A 17217-nucleotide genomic window follows, 5' to 3' on the forward strand; every position below is an offset into this window, starting at 1 on the left:
TAAAGGGTGGGAAAGGGAAAGATAAGGGATGGGAAAGGGAAAGATAAGGGGTGACAAAGGGAAAGATAAGGGGTGGGAAAGAAAAAGATAAGGGGTGGGAAAGGGAAAGATAAGGGGTGGGAAAGGGAAAGATAAGGGATGGGAAATGGAAAGATAAGGGGTGGGAAAGGGAAAGATAAGGGGTGGGAAAGGGAAAAAGATACTAGGTTGGAAAGGGAAAGATAAGGGTGGGAAAGGGAAGGATAAGGGGTGGGAAAGGGAAAGATAAGGGGTGGGAAAGGGAAAGATAAAGGGTGGGAAAGGGAAAGATACGGGGTGGGAAAGGGAAAGATAAGGGGTGGGAAAGGGAAAGATAAAGGGTGGGAAAGGGAAAGATAAGGGGTGGGAAAAGGAAAGATAAGGGGTGGGAATGGGAAAGATAAGGGATGGGAAAGGGAATTATAAGGGTGGGAAAGGGAAAGATAAGGGGTGGGAAAAGGAGAGATAAGAGGTTCGAAAGGGAAAGATAAGGGGTGGGAAAGAGAAAGATAAGGGATGGAAAAGGGAAAGATAAGGGGTGTGAAAGGGAAAGATAAGGGGTGGGAAAGGGAAATATAAGGGGTGGGAAAGGGAAAGATAAGGGATGGGAAAGGTAAAGATAAGGGGTGGGAAAAAGAAAGATAAGGGATGGGAAAGGGAAAGATAAGGGGTGAGAAAGGGAAAGATAAGGGGTGGGAAAGGGAAGATAAGGGGTGGGAAAGGGAAAGAAAAAGGGTGGGAAAGGGAAAGATAAAGGGTGGGAAAGGGAAAGATAAGGGGTGGGAAAAGGAAAGATAAGGGGTGGGAATGGGAAAGATAAGGGATGGGAAAGGGAATTATAAGGGGTGGGAAATGGAAAGATAAGGGGTGTGGAATGGAAAGATAAGAGGTGGGAAAGGGAAAGATAAGGGGTGGGAAAAGGAAAGATAAGAGGTGGGAAAGGGAAAGATAAGGGGTGGGAAAGGGAAAGATAAGGGGTGGGAAAAGGAAAGATAAGAGGTGGGAAAGGGAAAGATAAGGGGTGGGAAAGGGAAAGATAAGGGGTGGGAAAAGGAAAGATAAGGGGTGGGAAAGAGAAAGATAAGGGGTGGGAAAGGGAAAGATAAGGGGTGGGAAAGGGAAAGATAAGGGGTGGGAAAAGGAGAGATAAGAGGTTCGAAAGGGAAAGATAAGGGGTGGGAAAGGGAAAGATAAGAGGTGGGACAGGGAAAGATAAGGGGTAGGAAAGGGAAAGATAAGATGTGGGAAAAGGAAAGATAAGGGGTGGGAAAGAGAAAGATAAGGGATGGAAAAGGGAAAGATAAGGGGTGTGAAAGGGAAAGATAAGGGGTGGGAAAGGGAAATATAAGGGGTGGGAAAGGGAAAGATAAGGGATGGGAAAGGTAAAGATAAGGGGTGGGAAAGAGAAAGATAAGGGATGGGAAAGGGAAAGATAAGGGGTGAGAAAGGGAAAGATAAGGGGTGGGAAAGGGACGATAAGGGGTGGGAAAGGGAAAGATAAAGGGTGGGAAAGGGAAAGATAAGAGGTGGGAAAGGGAAAGATAAGGGGTGGGAAAGGGAAAGATAAGGGGTGGGAAAAGGAAAGATAAGGGGTGGGAAAGAGAAAGATAAGGGGTGGGAAAGGGAAAGATAAGGGGTGGGAAAGGGAAAGATAAGGGGTGGGAAAAGGAGAGATAAGAGGTTCGAAAGGGAAAGATAAGGGGTGGGAAAGGGAAAGATAAGAGGTGGGACAGGGAAAGATAAGGGGTAGGAAAGGGAAAGATAAGAGGTGGGAAAAGGAAAGATAAGGGGTGGGAAAGAGAAAGATAAGGGATGGAAAAGGGAAAGATAAGGGGTGTGAAAGGGAAAGATAAGGGGTGGGAAAGGGAAATATAAGGGGTGGGAAAGGGAAAGATAAGGGATGGGAAAGGTAAAGATAAGGGGTGGGAAAGAGAAAGATAAGGGATGGGAAAGGGAAAGATAAGGGGTGAGAAAGGGAAAGATAAGGGGTGGGAAAGGGACGATAAGGGGTGGGAAAGGGAAAGATAAAGGGTGGGAAAGGGAAAGATAAGAGGTGGGAAAGGGAAAGATAAGGGGTGGGAAAGGGAAAGATAAGGGGTGGGAAAAGGAAAGATAAGGGGTGGGAAAGAGAAAGATAAGGGGTGGGAAAGGGAAAGATAAGGGGTGGGAAAGGGAAAGATAAGGGGTGGGAAAAGGAGAGATAAGAGGTTCGAAAGGGAAAGATAAGGGGTGGGAAAGGGAAAGATAAGAGGTGGGACAGGGAAAGATAAGGGGTAGGAAAGGGAAAGATAAGAGGTGGGAAAAGGAAAGATAAGGGGTGGGAAAGAGAAAGATAAGGGATGGAAAAGGGAAAGATAAGGGGTGTGAAAGGGAAAGATAAGGGGTGGGAAAGGGAAATATAAGGGGTGGGAAAGGGAAAGATAAGGGATGGGAAAGGTAAAGATAAGGGGTGGGAAAGAGAAAGATAAGGGATGGGAAAGGGAAAGATAAGGGGTGAGAAAGGGAAAGATAAGGGGTGGGAAAGGGACGATAAGGGGTGGGAAAGGGAAAGATAAAGGGTGGGAAAGGGAAAGATAAGAGGTGGGAAAGGGAAAGATAAAGGGTGGGAAAGGGAAATATAATGGGTGGGAAAGGGAAAGATAAGGGGTGGGAAAGGGAAAGATAAGGGGTGGGAAAGGGAGAGATAAGGGGTGGGAAAGGGAAAGATAAGGGGTGGGAAAAGGAAAGATAAGGGGTGGGAAAGGGAAAGATAAGGGGTGGGAAAGGGAAAGATAAGGGATGGGAAAGGGAAAGATAAGGGGTGGGAAAGGGAAAGATAAGGGGTGGGAAAGGGAAAGATAAGGGGTGGGAAAGGGAAAGATAAGGGGTGGGAAAAGGAAAGATAAGGGGTGGGAATGGGAAAGATAAGGAGTGGGAAAGGGAAAGATAAGGGGTGGGAAAAGGAAAGATAAGGGGTGGGAAAGGGAAAGATAAGGGATGGGAAAGGGAAAGATAAGGGGTAGGAAAGGGAGGGGAAAAGCAGTCCGTAGCTAATTCAGATTCATGCATGATAAGAATTTTTGATAAAGCTAAAATCGTTTCTTTTATCTGGTCCTGTTCAATACCTGATTCTTTCTCGCAAATCCATCCTCTTTGTACGGTTCCTCTAAGAGTGCTAAAAGATCCTTTAATTCCAGTTGGAAATTCCTTGTGAATCATCCCGTAAAAGTCATTTGGGTCAGGATTTGACTTCGCCCATTTGTCAATAGTCAGAGATTTGCCATTGACCCAAGTCCAATTTCTTGTTGTTATATTCATCTCCAAACCAATAAACCATTCACCATATATATTACCTTCTCGGTTTTGAATCACATTTTTGATAAATTCCCATTCCTGCTCTGTTTCCATCACCACAAGGTGTTTTTTGTGGTTTATACAGTTAGCATTTGCTTGTGGCCACGCATAACCACTTGACTTGTTATTAAAGTTATAACACGAACACAGCCTCTCTCCATCTACATAGAAACAAAAACAAAACAAATTGCAGATATGTTGTTTTAAGCTCTTTCAATAATCAACAACAGGAGGGGGAGGGAGGGGAGTGTGTGAGAATGGATTACAGATTGAACTTTCTGAAGCCAAGCATTATAACCGAACACGTGACTTGTTAGAGGGTGATCACCATTATTATTCACGCATTGATCAATAAGGTAATTACGTAGTCATTTATCCATGTTTTTATTTATTTTTCGTTCGTTAATTATTTGTAGTCTTAAGCAAGACTAAGTAAGTAAGATCATCAGTCTGAATAAGACCTCGGTTATTTAGATTTAGAGGGAATAGCAGAAGAATCGCGGCGATAGCACAACCTTACGCCATAGACACGCCAGTAATCTTATACCCAGACCCTACCGTGTAACTGATAGTTGGGTTTTACAACTTTGGAAAGCCTAGGTACGAGACAACCACATCAGATAAACGTCCGCTAACAAAGTAGGCGATCACAATTAAATGTACAGTACAATTCAATACTTCCTCAAACCTTTCTAATTTACATACTTTTCGTCAAAAAAGGTAAGCTTTGCAAAGATGATTATGATAAAAATCAAAACTGCGAATTTATCCATTAAACCTTCCTTCTTAACCCATGTTAACCAAGCTGTCGTGATGTCGCGAGGAGCATGAGACATTTAGCTTCAAAGCGGCTTCGACAAAATCTGGATTGGACCGGATCGGATCACGGGCCTGATCATGGATCGGATCGGATCACGGAACGGATCACGGACCGGATCACGGATCAGGTAATGTTAATTGAAATTATAAATTTTGCACGACAAGCCAAAAGAAAAACAAAGTCTGCGTGACATAATGAAGCGCAGGAATCACTGGGAGATTTTCCATTTTGTTTTTGTTTTTGTTTTTTTGTTTCTGTTTTTCTGTAGCCACTTTCACGGCTGTGAAAGGTAAGTTGTGGTAAGGTAACTTTATTTATACACTGTATTTCCTTCAGGTACATTTACATTCAAATAGAAAAAAATTACTGCCTAACTAAACTAGAATCTGAGATAAAAACTAAAATAATTAAGATGAAAAGAAAACACCTGCTTTTCAAGGAGGCCGTGTGTAAATATAACATATCGCTAATTAAATTATTTCACTGAATCGAAATTCAGGTCCCTTAATTTTCCCTTGAATATAGTAGGGGATGTCAATTACCGCACCTCCAGAGGAACGCTGTTCCATAACACATATCCGCTATAGGAAAGATTTCTTTTATAAAATTCAGCGCGGGGTTGTGGAACAGCGAGCTTGTATTCATTCTCTCTAAGGTTGTAACTAGTTAAATTGAAGCGACGAAAAAAACGCGAAATCTGATATTCTGGAGCTGTGTCATTTATAATGCTTTGCACCATTATTGCTTTACTAACTACGCGCTGATGGACAAGACTACGTGGAGTGTTGTGTAGTGCCACCGTGAACCAAGGTAAGCGAGAGATTTGTATCATTTCACCAGTCAGTTAAGAAAAACGCGACACAATCCACAGTTGCTTCTTAAAGTCCTTGAGCTTCTTCCGTTTCCGGTTCGTGAGGCTCGTTGTAAGCCATAGTTCGCAAACTGATCGACCAGAGTGCTAAGACGCGTGACCTCCCAAAGAACGCTACGAAATTTCACCAACGAGAAGCTATTTCAGTGACAATTGGTTTGTTTTGCATTCCTCTCAATAACATTTGCGTTTCGCAGCTGTTAGAGATCAGTGGAGGAGCTTAATTGCCGCTCAGATCGAGACAAATCGCAAAAAATCCCGGAAACCTGTTTGTATTTTTGACGAAAACCGAAAAAACAAATGCTAAACCGCGTAAAATCCGCAAACCGAAATGAACAGCAAAACCGAAAAACTAAAGTTTTTTTGGCACAAAAACCGAAAATCAATCTAAAAATAGCCTAAACCGCAAAACCGAAAATCTCAATACTCGCATCCTGATTGAAGAATGATATGTACCTTGATCTCTCTTGCCTTTGTCCATGGCGGCACTTCACAACACTTCTCAACACAGCGGTGAAAATGACTACATGGAATTTTGGGGCAAAAAAAAAAAAATAATAATAAAAGCAAAACATTCAAATGGGTGTGCGCTCCATTACGTCACACAAACTCTATTTTGGCTTATTAAGTAGCATCTTTAATTTTCATTGAAATCATTTTAACTTTTTCACACCCCTTTTTTTAAACTCTTTATTATTTTGTACATGATTTGATTGTTTCAATTTTAGAAGCTCTCCTTTTTTGACCGTGATCCGATCCGCGAGGTTTTTAATTCCAGTGGGGCCTGCGCTCGATTATGTCACGCAGACTATATTTTGGCTTGTCACGCACAATTTCTAATTTTATTTAACATGATCCGATCCATGATCTGTGATCGGATCTTGATCCGATCTGTGAGTCGATCCGCTCCGATCCAGATTTTCTTGGCGCCCGCCTCATAGGGACAACTAAATGAAAGCTGGTCGAGTTTGCTGGATGACACGTTAGATTTGATCACAAAATGCATGTGTTTCCTTTTCATTTCAATCGTTGTACAGCTTGCACTGTGTTAAGGCAAACTGCGTGAAAAGTCTTCTTTCCTAACAGTCAAAATGCAGTATATCAATAATATCTGCGTATGTGAGTCATTTTCATTGTAAAAATTCGCCATTGAAATAGATTAAATTTTTATGTCACATTTGATCGATGGCAAATAAGTCACGCCATCTTTGACAAGGATCGTTGCACGACATCTTTTAAAACAATAAAGCAAGCTGTTGCGATGTACTTGAGACGTACTGCTTCATAGTGACAACTAAATGAAAGCTGTTCACAGTTCCAAATTTGAGAAAGTCGTACTTATAGCAAACACGGTACAACGGATCAAAATATATGGATCTATTGCCCTAATGGAGGCCGCTACTTCCTTTTCAATCCAAACGATCATTGTTGTGTTACGTGAAGCGTGTTTAGGTAAACTGCGAGATAATTCTTCTTTAAAAACAATCAAAACATAAGTCACCAATCATTTTTTTATGCGAGCAAGTCATTTGGTGGTGAGTTTCGCAATTTAAAGCATTGGATGCGTAAGATATTAGATTTGATCTTAAGTATCAATCACGTACGTGCATCAACAAAACTCGTGAAGTCAAGGATTATTTCCAATTCTATTTCACTTACCAGTTCTCGGCGGCAACAAACCAATTGCAAGCACGAACCATACATGTATCCTCGCGAAAGTCATCGTTCTAGGCTTACGTTTTGGATGAGAAAGTTTGAAACGCCACGAAAGTGAAAGTTAAACTCGGCCGACCAATTAAGATATTTATGGTCACTCAACGTGTGACGTGGGAGGAATCAACGGAAGTTTGACAGGAGATCCCGCCTCAGAGAAGCTTTAAAGTAAATTAAAAGGAAGTTGAATTTACCAGAAAATGACAATATGAAAAAGAGAAATTTTGAATGATAAAACAACGCAAACTCCTCCTGTCAGCTTCTCTTTTAGCTTTAGACGAGAGGCAAAGTGTTCCGGTTTCTTTCGAATAAGCAGGGTGTAATGCGTTGGATATTTTTGGAATGTTCTCGAAAAGCTTTGTCGACGGATTGAGGTCGTCAGGGTCAGGCACTGTCTAGAAAACCGAACGCCACAATTAAGGAAAAAAATTCAACGCAAGATTCTTTTGTCTCTCTATTATTTATGTATGAACTTATGTGCATATTGCTTGTGGTCTTCCAGATAGCTCGATGGATATTAACAGAGGTTAGTTTCGCATTCATTTTGAAGCGATCTGCTAATGGCCCTGCCAACACAGTTTGATCATTCAAATTTATATACTTGTATTTTGATTTATTGTTTGAAAGTATTAACTCAGTCACTTTAACAAAAATCATATCGATGGAATGTAAACACGAGGCCCGGAACCCATCAAGGGAATCTTTCTGTACGGATGAGTAATTACCACGATTCGCATGTAAATTTGATAAACAAAGTTCCAAACACTTACGTTATTTCAGTCATCTATTTATTTAAATTTTTTTACACAGACTAAATCGTCCTCTAAGTATGGATCCTGTAAGGACGCACCATACGGGAACGTACTAACGTCCTGTAAGGGAATTTGCCTAAATGTTATACAACACGACAACACTAACCCTAAGCAAAACAAAATGCTAATTCATTCATCTTTGTTATGGCGTTTTCCAAGACAGAGCGAAAAAAACCTCGAAGCAAAGTCCTATCGAATAATTACCACTAACTACGTAATACAGAATAAGTAAAATAACAATCGACTCAAAGCCTTCTCTTTTTTTAATCCGGAAAAAAAAGCCTCGTAGTCGCACGAGGAGGCGAGCTCCTTCACCCATCACGCAACATATGCGCGTATGCAGATACAGTTGCCTCGCTTGCTGTAATTTTTTTCTCCACCAGTGATTATAGTGTTACGAAGAAGCTGATGTTTTTTTTTTTTTATTTTTAATTTCTTTTATTACTTCGGGCAAAGCATTCACTGTACTATGGAACTTAACTGGTATGTAATGTTTTTTTACGCTCGCAACATTTCATTTTGAAAATATACTTAATGATAATAAATTACAAATTTTTATAGCTATATTACCATTAAAGAAATGCCTTGGTTTGCTTTCTCCTTTATTTTCATGCTTTTATCATTACTGTTATTGCTATTTTTATTACTGTTTCTATTATTATTATTGTTATTATTGTTATCAGTGTTATTTTTTTTAATTTTAAAATTTTGTTTTTGATGGCGAATCTGCTACAAGTTCCAAGCAGTAATAACAGCGAGTTCCACATCATCAGGCGCAGCATGCGTGAACAAAGAAGATTGTTTAGACGACAAATTGGCATAATTTAGAGTCCATTTACTGTGGGTTTCTCAAACCACGATTAAATTAACCCAACGGAAATTCGTGTTTTTCTTTTGTCGTCTTGCTGGGACAAGTACTATCATTACGTCGTTTACTTCAGCTTTATAATCCTAAATTAGTGCCAGCCGTCTCGCGAACACCTCACTCAAGCATTAACATACTCAGGAGTAGGTATCTGGTTCACATATTCAGGATTAGGTATTTGATTCACATATTCAACGTCGCCGTCCTCCACTGTGGATGTGTAAGTTCGAGAACCCTCACCTTCTGGAGCCTGCAAATATCCAGTTTTATTTGTGAGAAAACTGATGGTTTTATCTACTTTACAGACAAGGTTTATCGACTCCAACTGTGCTCTCAATTCCTTTGAAAATTGCTGTTTGCTTGACTAAACTCTCCATTGTCAAGAAACAAAATTGAACGACACCATAAACGCAACCCAGCGATAATAAGATCATGTCAAGAGTAAATATCATTTTCTCCTGATCGTGTAAAACATGTATGTAGTTAATTGAAATTTCTATTCAGGTCTTTGTGACATATTGTGCTTACCATCGAGCAATTAATTTACTACATCTTCTGATGATATAAACTCCGATCTTTGACATAGATACGGCAAAAAGTTTAGACAAGTGGTTCTGAAACGTAATGCCTATTTCCAAATGAAATCCTTCTAACTGGCAATAATGTGATTTTTCACATGAGAAATTGCGATGTTTAAATAGATATATAGAGGAATAGATAGATAGACAGATAGATAGATAGATAGATAGATAGATAGATGGATAGATAGATAGATAGATAGATATAGCTGAGTAGTTTGAAAACACTTAGACGTATCGCAATTTTTTCATTCCATTTTTTTGTAATCTTATATTGAAAAATCTTTTGGGGATCATATTAAGTAATTTAAATTCATTACCATCATTGGCTCTGGACACAGTGCTGTATATGCACCCTCCCGTTGGACAAACGGTTTGCGGAGCCTAAATAAATAAATAAAAAAACAAACAAAAGAAAAGAGGTTAGCTGTTTATTAATTTAAGAAATTATTTCATCGGGAATTTCAACTGTACGTAGATTGTTTAACAGGGAGGAAAAACTGTAGACTCGATTGCCACCTATGAAATGAACTCCTCCCAAAATCTAAGTGCTCTGAACACTTGGTTTACTTCAGCTTTCTAATCCTGGGTTAACGCTAAATTTCTAACAAACAATCCACCATAGCTTTTGACATGTTTTTTTTCTGATGGTGAAGTATTAACATACCCATGAGCTGGTATTAAATTCTCAAATTCAATGTCTTTGGCTTCTCTTGTAGATTCATCAAGCGACGCGTACGTTCGTGAACCATCCTCTTTAGGCGTCTGCGAAACACAGTTTTACTGATTAGGAAATTTTAATTCAATTTTTTGTTTTTCAAAAATCGCATTTGGATCACATTGGATAATTTCGTTCCATTTTATGTATAATTACCATCATTGACTGAGGACATAGTGCGGTATATACACCCTCTTGCTGGACAGACGGTTTACTTTGGAGCCTGTCATTCTTGGTTTCATTTCCCGCGGAAAAACTAGGCTGGGCACAATTATTCACAGTAATCAAGGGCAAACCGTCTTGAAAGTGGCGTTGATTTCTGTGGAGAGAGAGGTTACATATAAACATACAAAAAGAAAACAGGAAACAAAAGTAGGCTAGCTATAAATGGCATTTGGCAATGGAAATACACTACTAACAGTAAGACAACCAAAAAAAAGTTCGAAAAAACAAAGCAGCGAACAGCTCGCCACATTCATCAGGCAATTAGGAAGATATCAAGTAGACTTGATGGTAAATGTAAGAGCAGCGTTTAACAATCTCTTGCTGTGGCCTTTATTACCAGTTTATGCGAACAGAAAGTTTAGAATCGATGTAAAAGACAGAATACAGATGCGGAAAGGGAATTAAAAGCACGTACAGACTGATTGTGCGAATGGAAAGTTAAAGGTCGTTGAAGAACGCTAAAGATTTGTAAAGAGAATTAACGGCACGTAAAGATTGGTTATGCGTAAAGAATGTTTAAGAATGTTAAAAGTTGGTAAAGAACAGTGAGTAAAGATGCGCAAAGAATTTTAAAGATGCGTAAAGTTTTATAAGCGAAATTGGTCAGAATACCACAGTAATTCTACGGAAGATGGATGAGCTATAATTATTTCATTTCTTTGAGTATTTCTCCAAATAGAAAGTGGTTAATATATCCATCTTGATCCTTATCCTTTACGAACATTCAATATCCTTTACCCATATCAAACTTTGTGTTTAATTTTTGGTAGACAATGGTACTGGATTACCTTCCTTTCAGAGGCATTTTAATTGTTTGCAGCTTAGAGGCTCTATTGTTTCTGGAACAAGGGTTTGAAAGAACCGACGCTAAGCTAATTTCCGAGCGCGAGATTCAAAATATTCGTTGACTACCAGATGTTGATAATATCACAACTCTCGGGGTAGGGTAAGGGAAATGTCCCTTAGAACAAAGACAATTTTACCAGGGGTGCGGAAGGGAAACTTTGTAACATGAAGCGCGGGCTGTAGAAGTTATTTCTTTTCTTCACGCAAACCGGCGAATGTCAACGTTCAGAAGCACGCTAAAAGGGCTAGGGTTTGTTCTTTTAAATAGAAATGGAAAGGCGCAAAATAACTACAAGCAAAACCCAGTCATCGGAAAAGAAACTCAAAAGTGAAGCGAAGTAATAAGCCTATTTTCTAGTCCGTTAATGCTTTGCAATAAGCCAGCTGATAAGCCGAATCCGCTGCGGGGAAAGTAGCTTACCTACAGCGAAGAACTGCCGCTGCTATCAATTATGTTCGAAATATTATTAAACTGTTGGGAGGGTTAAATTGTCATGATAAAATTATTGAATGTCTTAAAAGCATAACAAAACAAAAGCGTCTTTGGTGTTATTTGAAAACACAATTGTTGCGCTATTACTACTGTTACTCCCCCAATTCAAACTAATCGATTTTAACTCTTCGCAAACATATTGCAGATTATAAGTAGTCAATCTAAGAAATTGTAACAGGGTTCTTGGGGAATTTAGTTACGAAACACTTTCAGTGCATTAGTTCCATTAGAGTATTCATAACTTGCAACGCTTTCGTGATCAGTTGTGTATTGTTTTCTCGTCTTTGTTTCTTAATCGTCAAAAGTTAAGTTACCGGCCCATAACATGTTTTGAGCGCAGCTGAGCGTCTTTGAAATTCGCGCTCAGTTGTCATGCTAATGGAGTAAATGGCTATAGAGACGCGTGCACTCGACAACGATCATTTCGCTATTGTCACTTAACAACAATCAAACAACAATCATTTCGCTCGTGTCATCAGAAGAGATCGTTGAAAGTGTTTTCCATGTTTAAGATAGAGAAGGCGCCAAATGCCCTCTAAAGACGCGGACCGAGGCATTTTGAGGTAGAGCAGTCTATTATCTCTTTGCCACTCCTTGAGGCGTACGACCAGCGTATTCGCCATCTACGCGCTCAGAATGAGCAGTTACGAGCTGAAAAAAATGGAAGATGTTTAGATCAATAATGACCAGGCGGCGGAATTGGCAGAGAGAACAGCTGAAGTTTTCCAGCTTCGCCAGGAACTTCAGCTTCTAAGACGCGAAGTTGCCCAAAGTCGCCTTGCAGTTAACCCTGCAACGAACACCGTGAAATTTAACATCAGCCGCAAAAGCTATTGGGCGTGGACAGGGCTGCGCGGTCTTTGAAGAGAAAAACAATCGGAGACTACCTCCGAAATGCTGCAGACATTTTACCAGCAGAATTTAAACCAATCGAGGTACGTATCATTGCGAAATTTCCTTGGTAATTGCTCAGTAATATATTCACCTGTCGCTGCTTATTCCTTTTACGCTATCAGCAAAGAATCTTTGTGAGAGCGTCTGAAATAAAAATAATGATGCTTAATTGTTATCTGCATTTGCTTCTTGCTGTAGGGTTTTCAGACTTTGATGCGGGCGTTACAGGTTCAAGATAATGATCCAGATTACCTTGAGCCTCGGCGCTTTAAAACATATGTGCAGGAGTGGGGAAAGCTATTTCTTGAAATGTTCTATGATGACGAAATCACCCTCTACATTCACAGTACGTCAACAAAAATTTAACTCTTAACAAATGTCTTCCTGGATGAAAGTAATGATGATGATATCAAATAATAATTTCACAATGCATCTACTATTTATTATTAGCAGATAAATTAATAGGCCTGAAAGTTAATGTAATTATATAAGCAGGAAGCTTTTAAGTGAAACTTTGTGGTATAAAAATAGATAAATTTAATATTACTCTCCTTTTTCAGCATTGGTATATCATGTACCACAAAAGAACTACTGGCAAGCCCAGGCATTCCATCGTGGATCACAGAAAGGAGGAAAAAATTCAAAATATACTGCTCAGGTAGGCACCATTAAAAACATAAAATCATTTATATACATACACAATTACAATTAATTGAAGCAGTATGTGTGTAACAGAAAAATTTAGGTGATAACCCGACATTGTGTATGAAGCTTAATTGAAAATTCATGGGGGGGGGTTGGATATTCTTTAGAACGACGACACATAATATCGGACTGATCAATAATTCCACAATATTTACTGTGCCAGACGAGAATAATAATATTTTTTAAGTATACTTGCTCGGGGATTATCAGAGCAACTGTATTTTCTTTCTTTTTATTTTTTACTTCTACTTTACTTCCTTTTTACTTCTGTACATTTTCATAATCATCTGAGTAATTATATTAATTACATATATTAATTACCTTACAATTAACTGTCACTAAAAAAAAAAAAAAAATTAATGACAAGTTGGATTTTTTTCCGGCACACAGGACATCTCTCTTTTTCAAATTTCAACCTTGAAGCGCACTCAAAACAACAAACTTGGTATCCTGTGTCGCCATGAATGAAGCTGGCATTGCGTGGTCTGGTAACACAGACCACGCTCGGGTCAATGGGAACACTGGCACCTTCTCCTCTCCCTTCTCCTCCTCCTTGCCTTCTTCTTCCTCCCTCTCCTCCTCATTATCATTCTCTTCGTCTTCCTCCTCCTCTTCATCTTCCTCGTACTCTTGGTCCTCCTCCACATCATCTTCCTCTACAAATTCCCACTGCTCCCATTCTTCTCCCAACTCCTCTTCGCTCCAGTATTCAATCTCTCCCACTTCCTCCTCATCCACTTCCTCTCCTCTCTCTTCATTATCCCGGCCACTGGGTAACACTTCTGTAAATGTAATTGCCTTGATCCTGAACTTTATAATTTATTTACAATGATAAGTGGTTGCTAACTCACCATCTAAAAAGAATAGATCATCTTCTGAATCTGAAATGATCTCAGTTTCAGCGGAATGATAACCACTATCAAAATCGCTCTGACCCTCAGGGTCTTCTTCTGTGGTGATGGAGCCACCAACGAATCCCCATCCCCATGTTAATTGTCTTTCTTCTTCTAATTGAAATAATTGAAAAAAAGTAGTATGTTAAATTGAATACTCAAATTTCTTCTATTTTTTAAAATGTTCAAACTCCACTTTGCAAAGTATTTTTTTTAGTTACCTGTTGAATCCCTTTCTCTCTTAACTCCTGTGAATTCAGAAATAATTTGATAAATTAATAAATCTTATCAATTACCTTGTCTAATTTTCAACATTTTTATCAAATTATGCCATTTACTTCAGGGTTTAGAGTAGTATTTTACTTTGATTCAGCTCACTTAGTCCAAAACTTCCTGGAACAGGAAATATCTCACTAATAAAGTAAGATAAAATTCAGTGATGAGTTTGGTTTACAGACTCGATTTATCCTTTCAAACTCCTTGCTTTTCTGCTACTTTTCTCCACAACCGAATACTACTTATCACCATTCAAGAATATGAGATACTTTGATAAAAAACAGTCAAACGAGGACATCAAAATCTAGACTAAATACTTTTTGTTATTGTGTGTAATCCGTCAAGTTGAAATTGTCAGCTATTTTGGCGAGAATAAATGTGGCTCATTTCAATGAACCACCGGCGGATTTACTAGCTTTTACTGTGAGCTACGGTGTGCTGTTTGACTAAGAAATACTTCCGTGTTTACAAACGCGAATAGGTCGCTGGCAGAAGTACTTAATACGTGTGCATTTAATTCTCACTTACCAAGCCTCGTGCCCTGCTTCCTCCATGATTGATAAACTGGTACTGGTATCGGTGTCAAATTACCAGGTTCCGGTGTTGCATAATTTTGAGGCAAAAATGAAAAGAACGTTGTCCAGAACACGCTATCAGGTTCAAGGCCTATTAGCGATCTTGGCAAGACGAGAGGCTAGTTCAAAAGGGCGACTGAGTGAAAGATAATTGAATAAAGCCCTTTTAAGCATAATTATTTGAGTGATACCAACCCCAGGGATGCACACAATCAGCGCGATCTAAAAGTGAGGCGTATGGAACTTTCGGTTCGAATCGAAGTGGCTTGAATGCTGATCTTTTTTTGAGGAAAATAATGAAAAAAAAAAAAGGGCCAGAAAAGAGAAAAAAAAAGAGTATCATACATTCGAGTTGGTCATTACTTTCTTATATCTGGTGGCTCCTTAAAAGGAGCCGTTTGTTGAAGTGATTACTCAGCGGTAGGTCACTGTTCGCAACCTCGCCGCTGATCTTGGTTTCGCCCAGGTTAGTCTCGTGCGCTCCTTGGGCTTTCGCTCGGCTTGCTTGTTCCGCTCACGGTAGAATGAGACCTTTAAAAGAGTTGAGCCAAACACTACTTTCCGCACCATGTCTTTTCAAGCGATGGGGGCTCCATTCCCACCTTGACAGCGCAAACAGCCCGAATGAGCAAAAAACACTTTTTTGCGCTCTAAAAGAGCAATCTCGACAGGCTTGCCGGGCTGCAACCGACAAGTCGTGGAGGTTTTGAAAGTGTTTAACGACCATCCGGCAGGCATTATGGCTTCAAGCTCGTGAATGGGCACAGAAAACTTCGTCGCTCGCAAGAGATTTGGCGCGGAAAGAAGTTATCGGTATCCATCGGCATGGTAACGGACGCACGTCTCACGATGCTGGTTGTTAGCGGTTTTTTTCATGTTCAGCTTCTCTGCAACTAACACAACCAAGGTCTGCAGCAAGCCTGGAGTTCCTTGGTGGTGTGTCCTAAACACTTGTTTTAGGCGCTGGATTTTATCCGTTTCATCCACCCAGCTATCGTACTTCTTTCCATAGCCACACCAGCGGACGAGGTACTGAACGTGACCGTGAGCGTCTGTACGCTTATCGAGCACTTTCGATACTTCATAAAACTTTTTCATGTTTCTTAGCTCTTCTCTCAATCAGGGATTGTCTAAAGTGATTATGACTTGTGTTTATGAGGCTTTTATATGCAAGTATCATTAATAAAATTTATGAGCTTTTCAACTAGAAAGCAATACCCCAAATTAGTGAATGGCCCGCCCCCTGAGCGGCGTCGCGTGGACAAGGATAAAAACAAATCTGCGACAAACGTGAGCGCACGCGAGGTAGGGAGTTGTCACGAAAAAAAGGAATACCAAGGAAAGGTTTGCGCAAGCAATTTCAAACCAGTCACACTATTTTTTTTCCCTCACCTAATGCGACGATAAAGATTTTTGTTTGAGAAGTTTTGGCTAACCGGAGAATAAAATCACTGAAACGGAAAAAGGTGCGAAAATCGCACCTTTTGTTTTGCCTTCAATAGCGATGTTTACTTGCTTCAATAGACCAAAAAACAAAACTTCGAGGCCTGACAATAGTCTAAGTAAACCCGCCTTTTCACGCACTCTCGACATCGAGCAGTGTGTCTTCATTCTATTTTTTTTCTTTTCTTTTTTTTTCTTTTCTTCTGTTAGCAGTGGAACAAAAGACAAAATAGTCTTCTTGCCGATCGACGTAGGTCCAGGCGCAATTGGTTAAATAATTATTAGGCCATGTACGAAGTAAATTTAAACAGAAGTCATTTTCAAAGAACCATAGCACATAAGGCATATTAAACTGAGATAATGCATAGCAGCCGCCCGTTCTCATCGTTTCAAGCTACTCACCGCCGCTTGCTTCCTAAAACATGAGCTAAAACATAAACTTACACGGATATAATACAACAAGCTGTATTCTAAGTATTGATTTTACTTGACGACTAAAATAAAAGTAAAGACAGTTAGGCTGAGTAAGGCCGAAACATGCGCGCGCGGTATAACAAAAGTTTAGTCAAAGCAGTTGGCGTACTCTTGAAATTTACTGACCCACCCCCTTTTGGTTTGTCTTTGATTTCCAAAGTAGGCTACCGTTGGGAAAAAAATGTCATCACTGATAATTTGCCGACTGAATCCGATTTGATTCGAGTATAATTTCGCGAAACCGGACGGAAAAATCCCTAAGGCCGGACAACAAAAGGCTCATTGTCTTAAAAAATTTAAACCATAACAATAGGCAAAGTTCCTTGCAGTGTCCCTCTCCACCCAGGAGTATTGATTTGTACACAGACACTATGTTTAACAGGGACACAAAGTTACATGACGAAATATAACGATTGGGGGAGGGGGAGGGGGAGGGGGTAATCCTGCTATGGACTGGATTCTCTCTAAGGAAGGGAGAAGTATCAATAATTGTAATTGCTCCATGCTATGTTAAGAGGGTAGGATTTCCAGCAATAGTATGCTGACTTACCTTACCCTATACAAATTCAATGAGTGCTGGTTGGTTTTATCATTTGGTTATGATCTGTTGTAAGAAACTCAAAAAGTACCCCCAAAAGCATAAACAAACATACAAATAAATAAAC

At 39.7% G+C, this 17217-nt stretch overlaps 2 protein-coding genes and 1 long non-coding RNA gene across 5 annotated transcripts in view; all 3 read right to left on the reverse strand.

The window, feature by feature from the left end:
* LOC131768528 (serine-rich adhesin for platelets) overlaps positions 1-7035 on the reverse strand; it is a 44737-nt gene extending 37702 nt beyond the window's left edge. For 2 of the 3 annotated variants that reach the window (XM_066161159.1, XM_066161158.1), the window contains exons 1-2: positions 6702-7035; positions 3123-3512 (exon numbers count right to left, since the gene is read on the reverse strand). In XM_066161159.1, coding sequence (XP_066017256.1) covers positions 3123-3512; positions 6702-6765 — 454 coding nt within the window. In that variant the 5' untranslated portion in view covers positions 6766-7035. The remainder of the gene's footprint in view (positions 1-3122; positions 3513-6701) is intronic. The other variant, XM_066161160.1, reaches the window with a different exon arrangement.
* Positions 1-17217, reverse strand: part of LOC136278019 (uncharacterized) — a 40605-nt gene that overhangs the window by 12914 nt on the left and 10474 nt on the right. The window lies entirely within an intron of this gene.
* On the reverse strand, positions 9891-16348 carry LOC136278133 (uncharacterized). The gene is made up of 4 exons (XR_010716214.1): positions 14589-16348; positions 14006-14032; positions 13743-13898; positions 9891-10047 (listed from the first exon to the last, which is right to left on the reverse strand). It is a non-coding gene; the product is annotated as an uncharacterized lncRNA (long non-coding RNA).

The sequence above is a fragment of the Pocillopora verrucosa genome, chromosome 14, assembly GCF_036669915.1.
Source record: "Pocillopora verrucosa isolate sample1 chromosome 14, ASM3666991v2, whole genome shotgun sequence".
In the NCBI taxonomy this organism is placed as follows: domain Eukaryota; kingdom Metazoa; phylum Cnidaria; class Anthozoa; order Scleractinia; family Pocilloporidae; genus Pocillopora; species Pocillopora verrucosa.